This window comes from Monodelphis domestica, chromosome 2 (genome assembly GCF_027887165.1).
Source record: "Monodelphis domestica isolate mMonDom1 chromosome 2, mMonDom1.pri, whole genome shotgun sequence".
In the NCBI taxonomy this organism is placed as follows: Eukaryota; Metazoa; Chordata; class Mammalia; order Didelphimorphia; family Didelphidae; genus Monodelphis; species Monodelphis domestica.
In genome coordinates, this window is record NC_077228.1 from 263,125,465 (window position 1) to 263,142,301 (window position 16,837).

Here is a 16,837-nt window from a genome sequence, read left to right on the forward strand (position 1 = left end):
TATTCATAGCTGCGCTCTTTGTGGTGGCCAAAAACTGGAAAGCGAGGGTATGCCCATCAATTGGGGAATGGCTGAGCAAATTGTGGTATATGTTCGTGATGGAATACTATTGTGCTAAAAGGAATAATAAAGTGAAGGAATTCCATGGATACTGGATCAACCTCCGGGAAGTGATGCAGAGAGAGAGGAGCAGAACCAGGAGAACATTGTACACAGAGACTAATACACTGTGGTATAATCGAATGTAATGGACTTCTCCATTGGTGGTAGTGTAATGTACCTGAACAATCTGCAGGGATCTAGGAGAAAAAACACTATTCATAAGCAAAGGATAAACTATGGGAGTGGAAACACCGAGGAAAAGCAACTGCCAGAATACAGAGGTTGAGGGGACATGGCAGAGGAGAGACTCTAAATGAAACTCTAATGCAAACATTGACAACATAGAAATGGGTTCGTATCAAGAACACATGTGAGACCCAGTGGAATCACGCGTCGGCTATGGGATGTGGGGGGGAGGAAAAGAAAATGATCTTTGTCTTTAATGCATAATGCTTGGAAATGATCAAATAAAATATTATTTAAAAAAACTCAATCTTGGGATCTCAGGAATAATCATGTACAACCTCCTTATTTCATGGGTAAGAAAACTGAGACCTAGAAAGATCATACAAATAGGAAACAGTTGAACCAGTATTTGACCCAAGACTCAAGATACCAGATTTACCATTGTTTCTTGTGTACCGTATTGCCACTCCAAGTTATTCATTGGAAATATGATTAGCAAGGTACAGAGGGAAGAAGGAAATAAAAAATATTTGGCTTCGAGTCTTGTCCCTAACCCAGGTTCCAGCTAGCTAGATGGTCACAGACAAGATATTAAACCTTTCGGTGACAAAGTACTCCCCAAGGCAGTAAATTAAAGCTGAGTAGTATTGAGGGAAGGAATTGTCCCACATCAGTGAAATCACAGATGTCATCACCCCAAAATTTATTTTTTCAAACTTGTGTCCAAAAATTCAACTTCATAAATTTAAGAGAGAGGACAAAGTAGTTTATATGATAAACATCTGGGAGTCTTAGTAGATTATAATACATTACAATATATCCACTATGTAATATAGAAGAAAATAACAAAAACAAAACAATGAAAACATGAAATCTTTGCCTTTGTTAAGAAAGGCAAGGGCGGGGGGGGGGGGTGTAAAGCTCAGTAGATCAGTAGCAGAGTAGCAGGCCTGGAGATGAGAAGTCGTGGGTTCAAATATAGCCTTAGCATGATTCTGGGCAAGTCTTTTTATTCTAATTGCCTAGCCCTTAGCACACTCCTGTCTTGGAACAGATACTCAGTTATTGATTATGAGATAGAAGATAAGAATTTCTTTTTAATGTATGGTTTCAAAAATGAGGAAGAGGATAAGCCCTGTTTACCCTGTGCTGGTCAGAACAAATCTAAGTGATTGTGTTCAATTGAGGACACCACAATTTAAGAAGCATATTAATATGAAATTTCTGTGAAAAGTATCAGTATGATGAAAGATGATATAAGAGCAGATGGGGCTGAGGAGACTTAGAATGTTGTGGAAGCTGAATTGAGTGACAGAGACAGACAGTTGGAGTTGAAGCAAAAGAATTTGGGCAAAGAACCAGAATGGAGGGGGGCTTTTGATCTTGGATCTTGACGAGAGAGGACGAACTCATGCCTGCTTGGGACCAATTGAAAGTTAGCCCAAGGGATTTACCTTGGACATCTCACCTCAAAACCTAGTGTTTTCCTGATAGTCTCTATCATTAATAAAGGAGAGATTCTGGTCTCTCTGGACCTGAGGGGTCAAGGATTCAGACAGCCTCTGAGTTTGAACCCAAGCCTTTGAACCCAAAGACTTCAACCTTTACTTGCATTACATCAAACCCCTATCATACTTTTAATACTGTAGTTTTAGATTAGAATAAGAAATAGGGGAAGAGAAGGTGAATTTCTGTTTTTGGCCATTTGGTCAGTCAGGAAGAAGGACCTTTGGGATTAGCGATTCAAGGACTCTTCTGCCACCTTTATCATAATTAAAATAAACTTAAATCACAGTCAGATAAACGGAGATTTTATTCAGGGAGACATAGAGGGAATAAGGAACTCGGAGACTGGCTGATGAAGCCGTACTCTGTCTGTGCCACTTTAACCCAGAGGGGAGGATTTTGCCTGAGTGGGATCTGAGCTTATCAACCCTGGGGTACCCTCAACTTTACCCATAAGTGAAGACCCCAGTCAATCTACCATCGCTTGTTCATTCTCTGGTAATCCATCTTTACCGAGACTTTCCTCCTTGTCCCAGTAATAGCAACATATAGAGAGAGGTCCTGAAGGATACACACACCCAAGTCTGTCAATGCATACCATCTAGGCACCTCTCAAACTATATTAATTTATTAGGATATTATGCACTTATTACACATATTAATATGGAATTTCTGTGAAAAGTATCAAGATGATGAAAGGCCTTAAAAATCATGATTTATGCTACATTACATGTAATTATATTTATGCTTAAGCTATATGAAAGAAATTGAAATTTTCTAGTTTGAAGATTACACTAAATTGGGAAAATATTGGCTATTTTGAAGTTTTAGAAGGACTGTCATGTAGAAAGTAGATTCAACTTGTTTGTGCTGAAAGGCACATTTAGAAGTGGTAGAGAGGTATATTTGGGTAATATATGAGGAAAAATTAAGAATTATTAAAATAGATTAGTTATATCCCATGATGACCTCTGGAGTCTCTTCAAACTAAGATTTTATAATTCTTTGTTTCTCAACAATTGGCCCAATTTAGATTTTAAAGCACTCCTATTGCTCCATTTAGATTCCAGAAAAAATTATGTGCCACTGAAGAATGGAGAAGAATAATTGGGTCGTTTTTAGTGGATTTAGTGGGTTTAGTGGGTTTTTTGGACATGTGAACTCCATCTTACAATTGTCTCCTTGTAAGTGCTGCCCACCAATAGTTACTTCCAGGACAAGGGAAAATAATAGCACAGTTCTCTACTGTTTCTACATTGTTGATTGACCCTGTTAGCTATGCCCTAAGGAATAAAAATGTCAAAATGGCAAGTAAGCATACTCTTGGTAGGGAATCATGACCTTAGATGAGAAGAGTAAGAGAAAAAACAGAAATAGTTTCTTGAAACAAGAGTTGTGGAAACAAATGAATTTTCCAGAGGTATTTTAATAATTGCTATTACCCTTAGAGAAAAAAAGGAATCTTTCCCAGTACCTTTATATTCCTCATTCTTGTTTTAAATTGAATTATAGTGATCTATTGAATTAATGTCCTAAAACTTACTTAATTATTCTTTTATTGTTGAACATTTGGATTGTAACAATTATGTATTATATGTATCTTTGAAGCAGACAAATGGCACCTGATAGCTTATGATGATGTACACTAAACTAAACAGCAAGAGCAACAACACATTTATTTAGTGCCCAATGCATGTCAGGACTTCTTTTTTTCCTACTCCACTTAGTCTGATTTCTTTCACCAAGAAACAGAAGCTGAGTGGGTTATAATCATTAAGTAACTGGGAAGTTTGGAAGAAAGAAGAAATAAAGGAAAGATTTAAGGAATAAAAGAATAAAGGAAGGCTTTATTAAGTGCTTATCATGTGATACACACTGTGCTTAAGTGCTTTAAAAATATTATTTCATTTGATCCTCACCACAATTCTGTAAAAGAGGTGCTATTCTTACTTCTATTTTACAATTGAGCAAACTAAGGTAGCTAGAGGCTTAAATGACTTGCCCAGTTGTCATTGTAAGTAAATTTCTGAGGCAACAACTGAACATAGGTTTTCTTGATTTTAGGTCTAGTCCTCCAGTCATTGAACCTTCTAAATATCATTATGCCAATCACTACAATGATTCCTGAACTCATCAATATTGTAGACATGAAATGGGGTAGCTCAGTGGCACAGTGAGAGATGGGTCTAGAGATGAGAGGTACTGGGTTCAAATCACACTTCCTATCTATGTGACGATGGCAAGCCACTTACCCCTCCTTGCCTAGACCTTATGGCTCTTCTGCCTTGGATGGTCTATAATAAACTACTGACACTCATTGATCAAATGGCATAGAAGAAGATTTGGGTTAAAATTTCCCCTCTGATTTCTCTCTGATCCTTTTTCACTACTATGACCTTGGGAAAATCACTTAACCTCATTTTACCTTTGTTTCTTCATCTCTAAAATGAAGGGGTTTGACTTCAGTGGATTTGAACTATCTTATCATTTCCTTCTTCTGTCCCTATGACAGAGGATATATGTTCAGCAGAAAGACCAGAGCATATAATGTACATTTTTCAAGTCGTTCCATTAGAAAGAAATTTTTTATTTTCATTCCTAGGTGGTACAAATGGTTAGCAATTGACACTGATATCACTCAAGAGTAACAAAAACAAGAGACAAAAGTAAGGGCTATGTTTCTTCCTTCCTGTGAACTTCATTTTCCCTAATTAAAATCAAACACCTGAAACCTCAAAAGATTTGTCTTCAAGAGAGCAATTTTCCTTTGTAATGAACCATTTCAATTAGTTGATGGTAGAAATCATTCACACATATCAGATGTATTTGCTGTTGTTGGGAACAGGCTGGAGACACTCATTATAGATGGTGTCACAGTCCTTAAAGGTGACATGATAATCACAGCCCATTGAGAGATGAGCTCATGTAGTTTGCTTCTCTATAATTTGACCCCAGTCATTGCTCTCCAGACCCAGACTGTCAACGACTTCACTCTGACAGTATCAAGGTTCTTTCAACCTTAATGCTAGCAGTTCCCTTCTCTACTACTATTAGCTGTCAGTCTTTCTCACTACAGGAAGGAGAACACAGAAATTCAGTAAGTGACTTTTCTGTTCCTCAGACTTTGAGATAGGGAAAGGTTAGGAAAGAGATCTCAAAGAATCTTTATTTTTTTCTCTCCATTTTCTCTATTTGTGATTACACACATGTGTTTGTACTTAATATACATGCCCTTTTCCTTTTCTAATGCATTTTTCTTTTTCTTTCTATTTTCCTCCAAATAATGAATGTAACATACATACTAATATATAATAGGAGTTATCATTGACAAGAGGGTATATTATATAGTCTCCAATTTTTTTTATTCCTATATATTACCCATTTATATCTTATATACTCTTCATTTCTATATAATATATCTATACACCTATGTGTAGATATACATTTTTCTCTCCATATATGCACATTCTTTCACTTCATATAGTCTATTTTCTTCTGATTTACTCTTTTTAAAAACTCTTTTCTATATATTTGATCTTAAAATTTTTTCTTTTACCTCTTATATAGTAACATTTCCTTTAATTGCTATTTCTCTCTCTCTTTTTTTTTTTAAACCCTTACCTTCCTTCTTGGAGTCAATACCGTGTATTGGCTCCAAGGCAGATGAGTGGTAAGGGTAGGCAATGGGGGTCAAGTGACTTGCCCAGGGTCACACAGCTAGGAAGTTGCTATTTCTCTTTTAAGAAAAACAAATAACCTTTAATTTTCATTTGTTTTATTTTTCCCCTTGGTAGCATTTTCTCCCTTTCAGGTTGATTATCACCTGGTCTATTTACTTTTTTTTCTTCTGTTCCATTTAAAAATATTTCTTTTATATTTTCACTTATCTTTCATTTTCTTTGATTTTTTTCTGTCTTTCTGTCATTTCCCAGATTCCTTCACTTCTTGTTTTAAAGCTAGGCAATATTACTATTACCATGCCCATATTGTGAACTAACTTTTTGTTTTTCCTTCTTTTCCCTTCTTTTCCTTTCTTTTTTAAATTTCCTGATTAATACTCTTTCCACTCTCATACTTAGGTCCAATTAGTTGATGACAGAGATGATTTGACCATATAAGAGGCAATTCTTATTATTGGGAAGAGGCTGGGGACACCCCCCTGCCTAATGTTTCAAAGCTCTTACAGGTGATATAATAATCACACTCCTGTTGAGAAATGAGCTCATATATTTTGCTTATCTATAATTTAACTCCAGTCATTGCCCTCTTGATTCATCCTGTCAGAGATGCACTATGAGAGCAGCAAGATTGAATCTTGAATCTACTCTCATTACTGACTGTCAGTCTTCCCCATAGTAGCAAGGAGACCACAGGGATTCAAGTATCTCTTTATTCCTCAAATTTGAGAAAGATATTAGAGAAGAGATTTTTCAAAGAATCTCATTATTTCTCTTCCTCTTCCCATATTTTGTTGCTATGCAGATATATTGGTATATAATATAGGAGCTTTTCCCCTTTTCTAATATACTTTCCCCCTTTATATCACCTTTCCCTCCATAAAATAAGACTATAATGAATATATGACAATTAATATATAAACATGCATACACAATGATTTTTCTTTCCACTTTCCTAGGTTTTAAAAAATGTATCTATTTTAAAATTTTTCTCTTCAGTTTTTTGGTAGTTTTTCTGCTTCATTTTTCTTCCCTCTTCCCCTATTTCCTTCTATCTTCTTTTAAAACAATTTCTTTTTTTCACTTTCATTTTTCTCTTCCTCTTTCACAAGCATCTTTTAAAATATCTCCTGTCCACTATGCCATTTTCCTTGCCTATAACCTCTATTTGTTTCTTTACTTCTCTTTTTGATCATCATTGTATTAGTCCAACTTACCTCTTTTTTAATTTTACTGCCTTTATTCATTCTCCTTTTATTTTTCCAGTCAATCTTTTTCTTTTCCCTGATTGTGCTCTGAATGTGGCAAATGCTTTTAACAATGAATTCAATTTCAATACATTTATATTTATAATGTCACTGTTGTTTCTGTACTTGTCTTAGATACCCATACACAACTCATAAAATAAAAATAAGCTGAATTCATTGAATCTTGTCCTCTTTTCCCATATTTTAGCATTTTTCTTTTTCAATTACTCAAATTTTCTTTTTAACTATTGTTCTTTTTAGATTTATTTCTCCGCATTCCATTCCTCTTTGATTAGTTTATCTTATATTTTCTTGACTCATTTGCCGTCTCATCATCAATCTTTCTATACCACTGATTTCCTCTATCATTCTCTTTTCTTCTTTCATGTATGCAATATTGTGATCCTTTATCTTTTTAAATTCTTTTTATTGCCTATATTCAACCCACTCAAAGAGGGTATTTTATCCATCAGTTTTATTTTCTGAATATTAACTTATTTTGCATTAAATAGGTCTAATCCCGTGTTTCTTGATTTGAAATAGTTTGTTTTTAGTTTTTCTAAGCTATCTCAATAGGCTACAGCAATAAAGGGCTATTTATGCCTTTTTTTGGTCTGGCATGCCACTTATTCATTGTTTTAATTCCCATGCTACTCTTTCATAACACAGGTGATATGGAAAGGTAACAAAGGGAGAAACAGGAATCATCATATATTCTTACCCATGCCCTGACAAAGAATCATGACCACACTATTTGTTCTATTTATTTAATTAAACTCTATGTTAATTCAATGCTTTTATCATCTCTTTCATCAATTTCCTTAAAACTGAAAAATCACAACCCATAGTAGCTGCTATCATCCACTCACACATTAAGACAAAGTATTAAACAGAGACAGCATAGCTTAGAGATTAAGAAATTTGACATAAAGCCCTGAATCCCAGCCCCACGCTTTCTATGTCACTCTTGATGAATTATTCAGCCTCCAAGTGGTCTAAGCAACTTCTGACCATGCAACGGATATGGTTGCCTCCTTCAGGGAATTTTACATCCCTATTATATTGTACTTTGTTGGAAAGATAGAGTTCTTCATTTACACCATGACCTCCAAGCCCTTGATCTGCTCCCCCCCCCCAATTCTTTCCCTTTACATCAACCCTACATTAGCTACACTATCATCCCTTTATGAACTTGACCTCTTGAAGAATCAAATGAGCTCTTTCCTATTATTTCTCTTAAATTGTTTGCCCCTTATCTCTGTTCTTGCTTTACCAACCCTTTTCTCTTGGATTGTTTTCACTGCCTCTGCCTTTCTTCCTACATGCATCCTACTGAAAAAAAAAAGTTAGGAAAAAAGCGGAACTACCTTGGGTTGATTGAGCTTGGTCAATAACCTCAATTGGGCCCTCACTACTACTAGGTAATCCTTTTAAATCTCCCTAATTCATTCCCTTTCCCACTCATCATAGCAGCCTTTCCAAACCTTTTATTGCTCTTCAATCTTACCATGTCTTCCCTTCCTACTACTCACTATGCTGAGAAACTTGTTTCATATTTTACTGAAAATGTTGAAAACTGTCTCATAGCTCCTTTCCTACTTTTCATCTCGCATCACTCTTATGATTTCTGTCACCTCACCTTTTTCTCACTTAATAAAATGAGGTTACCTTTTTCCATATCATCTTCTTCAAAAATTCTTCCCTAATTGTTAGTTCTTTCTCTTAAGCCTCTATTGGCCATTTATATAATGCCTATAAAAATGCTCATATCTACCTCATGCCCCCAAATTTGTCATTCGATCCATTCCTATCATTCAGTGTCTCTCTTCCTGTTTGTTTCTAAATGTGTCTCCTTTTCTTTTCTCTCAGTCTCTTTTTAACTCCATACAATTTTGGTTCTATCCACATTAGTCAAGGAAATGTACTCTTTCTCCAAAGGTATTAACATTCTTCTAATTGCCAAAATGAATGGTCTCTTCTTCTTTTTTTTTTTTTTTGATGGTGAATTCAGTACAAAATTTTAATTTCAGAGCTTAACAATTATAAATGTGTGTGTACATTTAGTCAATCAAGAATCAAACCTCAGTCTAAGCTACTGCATATACACATTGAAACAAAAAAGTACAAGTCATGAAAAAAATGCTCTGAGACTTCTTTACTATAAGGAAATAATTAATGATGTTAAACTATCTTGCACACTAAACATCATAAATTGCAAAGTCAGCATTTTATATTACTGATTTTATTAACTTTTCAAAACACAACTATAGTTGAATATTACAACAAAAACAATAGCTAGTAGTGAGTGTGTAAGATGATTGTAGTCCTTCACTCAGAGCCAGCATTACAATGAAGAGTATTCACTGGCCCCCCATTAAGAGGTTTGACACTGAACACCACCTCTGGGATGATGCTCATCATCCTCATAAGCTTCCCCATTGTAATGGCGCCTTCTTCCTTGAGATGGGTCAAAGTCCACCAGTTCTACCTGATCCATTTCTTCAGTCTCCTCCACTTCCTTTTTTTCAGGCAGTAACTTTTCCAATAAAGATAGCTTATCTGATGAAAGAAAGCCATTCTCTGGGAAGTTTACCTTAAATTCAATTATGAGAATTCCTTTCTCATAAGGTCTGCAATAAATAGGCATGCCTTCATTCAGTACACATTTGATATCTCCATGTTTGACAATCTGACCAGGATGAGAAGTAATGACTATAGTTTTACTATCAAGAGTTCATATTGGTTTCTGAAAACCACACAATGCTTCAACCAACTGGATATCCAAACACACGAAAAGGTCCTTACCCCGACATGTAAATATAGGATTGTCCTTCTGATCCAAAACAATGATAATACCTCCTGGCTCAAGTCCTGGTTCCTGGTCACCTTCACCGTGGAATGTTATCTTCTGACCATCTTTCATGCCCTTGTCAATATGAACCTCCAAAATTGTTTTCTCTCTAACAATTTTCCTTCCATTACAGCTTTTACATCTATCTTTAGGGCTGATTCGTTCCCCATGCCCTTGGCATTCCATGCAAACTGATTGAATTTGCTGAACCATTCCAGGTCTTATCTGATGAATTCTTATTTGCATTCCAGTACCTCTACAATTGGGACAGCATTCTACAGCTCCTTTCTTACCACCTGTCCTTCACATTTATCACAAATTACATTCTTTTGCAAAGCCAGTTTTCTTGTTGCACCAATATATAAATCTTCTAAGGTCACCGACAACTGATGAACAACATTTTTACCTCTACGTTCCCTTTGCATTCTTCCACCTCCTCCAAAAAACATATCAAAGATATCCATTGGAGAACCAAAGCCACCACCAGAACCACCCTCTTTTATGGCTTGTTCTCCACCTTTGTCATATAAGTCTCTCTTCTGTGCATCAGAAAGCACTTCATAAGCTTGAGAAATCTGTTTGAACTTTTCACCTTCATTTGGATTCTTGTCTGGGTGATATTTCAAGGCTAGTTTTCTATATGCCTTTTTTAGTTCTTCCTGGGAGGCATTGGGTTTTACTCCCAAAATATCATAAGTTGTTTCCTTCACCATTTTCTATAGCCGGGGAGCAACACTCTCAGTAAGCCGGGTGTCGAAATGCCCACGTTCGGGGTGGGGTGAAAGGGGACCGCCCAGGAGCCGGTTGGGATGTTGGGGGAGAGAGTGGAAGAAAGAGAAGATGGGGGGAGGGGGACGAGGTCTTGGGCGCGGAGCTCAGGCAGCAGCAGCTGCTACCCTCCGCTTCTCGCCGAGTTTTTTGGAAAGTTCCATGAATGGTCTTTTCTCAATCCTGTCCTTTATTGACTTCTCTGCAGTCTTTGACACTGTCAGTTACCTCCTGTCTTAGGTTTTCATGCTCTCTGTGGTTCTTTCCCAAGCTCTCTGCCAACTCCTTCTTAGTCTCTATTACTACATTTTTATCCAAATTATGACCAGTAATTTTGGACAGGCCACAGTGCTCTGTTCATGGACTTTATTCTCTTCTCCCTCTATATTTTCACTTTGTTGTCTCATCAGAATCTCTATTTAGTAACCATCTGCATGCTAAGGACACTCTAATCTACTTACACAAACCCTAACCTCTCTTTTGAACTATATTCTCCTGTCTCCTATTCCACTTTAATTATCTCAAATTATTTGTTCCATAGACATCTTTAAGACAACATGCCCTAAGTTGCACTCATTATTTTTACTTCCATGGCCTCTTCTATTTGTACCCTCCCTTTTACCTTTGAAGTTTCTTTTAGGTACCTAGGCAGGTCACCCAGGTATCACCCTCAACTTCTTACTCTTATGCCCCATATTCATTTGTGGCCAAATTCTTTAGATTTTCCCTTAATGTCATCAATTGCATATATACTTTCTCTTCCCTGACACCACTAACATCTTGGGGTAGGCTCTTATCATTTCATTTCTGTACTATTGCAATAGACTGCTGGTTAGTTTACTTACCTCAAATCTCTCTCTACTTCAGTCCTAATAACTCTAATTCAGTTGTCAAAGGACTCTTCCAGAGTAAACTTAATAAAGTCCTATTGCTTCTCTCACTAGAACATTTAAATCTTTTTACCACCTGCCCTATCTAACCCTTTCAATCTTTTTATACTCCACTCTCCAAATATTCTGTGGTGCAGTGACATAGGTCTTTCCCTTTCTTGAATAGGACACTCCATCTTCCACTTCTGGGAATTATCTGTTATATAGCTTGCTTGTACATTTTTTACATGATGTTTCCTATTATATTCTGAAGCTCTTAAGAGCAGGAATGATCTTTTACCTTTCTTTTTATCCCCAATGCTTAGCATAGTACCTGGAACATATTAGGCATTTGAAAATATTTGTTGACCAACAAAAGTTAAAAATTAATAACACAAGCTCTATTGTGCTAATGGCTCCTCAACATAATTAAGAATTTGAAAGACCTAAGAGAAATTATTATCACTAAAAGACTATTTCAAGTTTTCAGTAATATTATTACAATCTGACATGATAATTTAATATAATGAACAAGGGAATGAAATGTAAATTGCATATCAAGTACCAACATATGGAGATATTTTTGTTGATCAGATTAAAATACATGTCAGAACAATATTTTTGGTCCTCAACTTTTGCAAAGCACAGTCAGAAAATAGCATAGTCATATATATATATATACATATATATATATATATATATTCAGTAAAATAAAACAGATAAAAATGAATAAAATCAAGCTTGTGTGGAGTTTAAGAAGTCCTCCTATTTGGTTAAGTGCTTCTATAACCACCACCCTCACCTTCCCCAAGAGAGAATTATAGTTATACATAAAAGCAATACCACTTCAAACAAACAATTGGTATTATGGAATGACTTCAAGATAGATTGCTGGAAATAAAAATCCATATGAAAGCATTCTATATAGCAAATAATTACATGACAATTGTGACCACATCATGGATAGGCACATTGAAGTGAAGAACATTTCGTATAAATGTATAGGATAATGAGCAATGTAGAAATTTTTTAAGAGAAAAAAAATTGGTAACATTTTTTCCATTACAAAACCCTATTTACAAGAGCCCTGTCTCTTGTAAAATATAGAAACTATTACAAAAGTGAATTTTTTAAAAATTAAAATCCTTCATCTGTTTTCAACTCTAAAATAAGTACATAGCTTTTAAATGAGGTAGCCAGTGAAGATAAGGTCCACTATGAGTAGAATGTAATTTTCTAAATCTAAAAGAGAAGTAAGATAATGTATTGTAAAAGTATTGCATTACTCTGCTCTTGTGGTGGCATTTGTCAAGTCACTTCAATACCCCTTAACTCATAATCCTTATTTGCAAAATGAGAGTACACAATCACTGTAGTAATATGACGTCTTAGATCTATGATTCTATGAACTATTAATATAGGACATCATAACTTCTCAATATTCTAACTGCTGGAAGAAAAAGAACCTTATTGTAATGTTTATGGAAATCATAAAACTCTATCATTTCAATTTTTAGATTTTCTGATTATTCCTTTCCTTTTAGGCTATTCTGTTAATTGTGGTATTGTTTCTACTGAATCCCTGAAGACAAATGATACTTAGTGACCTGATCTGTGGTGTGGTATTCTTCTTTCAATGTGCCATTGGTATTGTAGGGAATTTGTTGCTCTTCATGCACTATGTCTATATTACCTTCAGAAAGCCTCAAGAGAAGAAACCTTTGGACTTCATTATTGCTCATTTGAGTTTGACCAATATAGTCACACTTTGTACCAGAGGAATCCCAGAAATTATATTTTGTTTTGGGATGAGAAATTTTTTTGATACTTGGGGGATTAAGATTGTCATGTACATTTACAGAGTTTCTCGTGGACTTTCTGTATGCACAACAAGTCTTCTGAGTATATTCCAAGCCATCATTATCAGTCCACACAACTCTGTGTGGGCATGGATCAAAGTCAGAGTTTTCAGATATATATTACATTACTTTTTCTTTTTCTGGGTCACCAATGCATTGATTTATATCTCATCCATTCAAAGCACTGAAGCAGTCACAAATGACAATATATCTACCTATCGTTACATTTCTCATCTTTTTGTAGTTCCATCAAGAAATAGTCATAAGGTCACAGTTAAACTTATGCTTAGTATTTTTATTCATGACATTATTTTTCACTTTCTTATGGGTTTGTCCAGTACCCACATGGTGTTTCTCCTTTATAGACATAGCAAGCAAGTACAGTACATTCACAGAAATCATCATTCCCCTAGATCTTTGCCTCAGGTCAGTGTTACAATGACCATCCTTTTGCTTGTGAGCTGTTTTGTTTTATTCTACTGGCTTAACAATTGTATCTCCTTATACTTAAGTTTTACAATTGTAAAACATGTTGACTTGGACACCATTTCAGCCTTTTTTGGTTTATGTTACCCTGCCCTCTGTCCCTTAATACTGATTACCAGAGAAAATCGTTTCCCAAAGCTTAATTTTATGCCCGGGAAGTCAAGAAGATCTCACAAGGATTTTATGGATGAATTAGTTAAACCATGAATTGAATCTTCTCCCAATGCCTCAATGAGTTTCAGTGTTCTTGTCCTAGAAATTATGTTATAGTTCATGAACATAGTACTTTGTAAAACATCCTTTGAAAGAATTTTTCATCTTATAACTGAATTTGAATTAAATTTTCTTTCTCTTTCACCCCTCAGTATGAGAATGAGCAACAGAAAGAGTCAGATCTTTCTTCATATACTCATACTAGCTAACTTTTGTCTTGGGTAATGTCACCCTTATTAATAAACTGTGTATTCCTTTTGTGTAAAATGAAAGAGAAGATGCAGATATGTAGAGATTAAAGCCTAATCTAACCTAACTCTGACCATGTGGTTGTCCACATGACTGGCTGACTCAGTCATGGTGCTGCACTGTTTCCATGAGATCACAGAGACATTTTATAATAGGAGATGGAGACCTTCTAAGTGGTATAATCCACAGCAATATGATGTCTAGGATGTTGTTCCTTCAAGGACAGTTTTCTGCTTAGGTAGTAAGGGTTGAATTTTGTCAGACAACAGAAACCATAAAAAAAAGTGAGTGAACCTGTACCAAAAAGGACATTTAGGGAGAAATGGAAAAATGAAAATAGAAAAGGTGTGGGGTAATAACAAACTGCATAATAAGATGTTAAAATATTTTTGCCCTCTGAAAATTATTCTACACTCTCTGTATGATTTAGAAATAACATAGATACTGTTTAGAAGAGGAAACTTAAAATAGATAAATTAGAACCTTTAATTCTGTGAGTAATATAGGGATAAGGGATAAAATAAGTGTCATGTTCATTCATTACAGAATTAAAACTGAAGAGTAGACAAAAGATGTGAAAAATAGCCAACTAAAAATAAATAAGTCCTTTTTAGAAAAAATGTACAGGAAATTTTAAAAAATGAACAAAATGAGAGCAAGCAGAAATTTTAAAATCTGAGAGAAAAGAAGAGGGTAAGAAATAACTAATTAAAAGAAAAATAAAAATTAATTAATAAATTCAACAATATAACCATACAAGGGGAAAGTATGAGAAACAGTATGAGAAACAGGAGGGTGGATCCTGAGATAGAGAGGAAGAAAGCCTGTAACAATAGTTGCCTGAAGATAAAGCAAAATTTCCTTAATAAATAACTTATTTTCTTTACAAGAGAAAGAGGAACAAAAAGTTCTAACTCAGAGAAAAACACAATATTTGAAACAAATAGAGAAAATATAAACTTTGCTCTCACAAATTTAAATGTGCATAAATTCAACACTTTCAGTAAAATGAAAACATGACACTGAAAGAGAAAACAGTCCCAGGATCTGCTTCTTTTCTCCATTACAAGTAATGCTTGTTCATGGTTTGAGATAGATGCTGTTTATCACTGAAATGAAATCTCTATTCATTACACTGTTTTTAAAATGAATGTATATTGCATAGTTTGTCAAAGTCTTTATCTACATGTATTCATATAATCATTGTTTCTGTTTTAGTTATTTATATAGTCAGTTATGCTGATAGTTTTCTTAATATTGAACTGTTTTCCTGGTATAAAACCTACTTTGTCATAGCATATGATTCTTGTGATGTTTTGCTGTAATTTCCTTGCTAGTATTTTATTCAAGATTTTCATATCAATATTCATTAGGGAGACCTATCTATAAATTTTTTCTCCTTTTTTCTCTTCAGAGTTTAGATATTAGCACCATATTTGTTCTATAAAAGGCATTTGGGAGAATTCTTTCTTAACCTATTTTCCCAAATAGTTTAAAAAGTATCGGAGTTAATTGTTTTCTAATCCTGGGGTTTTTCTTAGGGAATTCATTGAGGATTTATTCATTTTTTTAAAAAGATGGGGTTGTTTAAATATTCCATTTTCTATTCTGTTAATCTGGGTAATTTATATTTCTCCACATATTTATCAATTTAGCTTAGACTGTCAGATTCATTTGCATATAGTTGGACAAAGTGATTCTATTTTATTGTTTTTTTCCCCATAAAAGCAACTATTTTTTTAGTTCAATATTTTCTTAATTTCAATTATATTAATCTCTTCTTTGGTTTTCAGAATTTCCAATTGGGTTTTTTATTTAATTGGTGATGTTTAATTTGTTCTTTTACTAGTTATTTTTTAATTGTGTACTCAATTCATTGTTCTATTCTTTCTCTTTTTTGTTGGTGGAAGCATTTAGAAATATACATTTTCTCCCAAGTACCTCTTTGGCTGCATCCCATAGATTTTAGTATGTCATCTCCTCATTGTCATCCTCTTTAATTAAATTATTGATTACCTTTATAATTTGTACTTCAAACCATTCATTCTTTAGGATAGGATGATTTAATTCATTAATTTTTGTTTTTATTTCTTCTGCACTTTGTTGGTTCCTTTTATCAGAAAAGAATTTCTTTTCTTATTTCTTTTAACTAAATCAATTTTTATTTTTGCTTTTTATGAGATCATGATTGCTACTCATGCTTGTTTTACATTAGCTGAAACATAATAAATTGTATACTAGCTAGTTTCTTAATTTTAATCTTTGTGTAGCTCCCTGCTCTGTGTTTGTTGTATAGTATTATTGGGTTCTGGCTTTTAGTCTACTCTGCTATCCTATTCTGCATTATGGGTGAGTCCATCCTATTTATATTTAAAGTTATGATCACTAACTATGAAGTCCTCTCCTTTTTATTTTCCCTCATTTATCCTTCTCTCTCTCTCTTCTTTCAGACTTATACTATTCACAGATGTTTTGCTTCTGACCACCATCTACCCCAATTCATCCTCTGTCTTGTCCATACCTACTGAATCTTATTCTGCCCCCATTCCTCCTAGTTCTCTGTAGGGTAAAATAAGTTTCTCTAAGTGACTGAATGTGTATGTTACTCCTACTTTGAAACAAATGCAATGAAGGTAAGGTTCATTCTCTGCCCTCTAATCCCCTATCTTCTTCTCCACCATGTTGACTCTTAGGCACTTCTTTATATAAGATCATTTACCCCTCTTCTCTCTCTCCTTTTTACTTCTCTCATTGTGTTTCTCTTTCTCTTCCATTACTTGTTTTTGGATATTATTCCATCATATTTGACTTGGTACCTTCCTTC

At 34.6% G+C, this 16,837-nt stretch overlaps 1 protein-coding gene and 1 pseudogene across 1 annotated transcript; one reads left to right on the forward strand and one right to left on the reverse strand.

Moving 5' to 3' along the window:
• Window positions 1–8,944: 8,944 nt before the first annotated feature.
• LOC130457309 (dnaJ homolog subfamily A member 1-like) lies at window positions 8,945–10,485 on the reverse strand (annotated as a pseudogene).
• Window positions 10,486–12,798: 2,313 nt separating this feature from the next.
• Window positions 12,799–13,758, forward strand: monDomV1R1214 (vomeronasal 1 receptor monDomV1R1214). The gene is given in 1 exon segment (NM_001167496.1): window positions 12,799–13,758. A coding segment is annotated over 1 exon segment (960 nt).
• The last annotated feature ends 3,079 nt before the right edge of the window (window positions 13,759–16,837 follow it).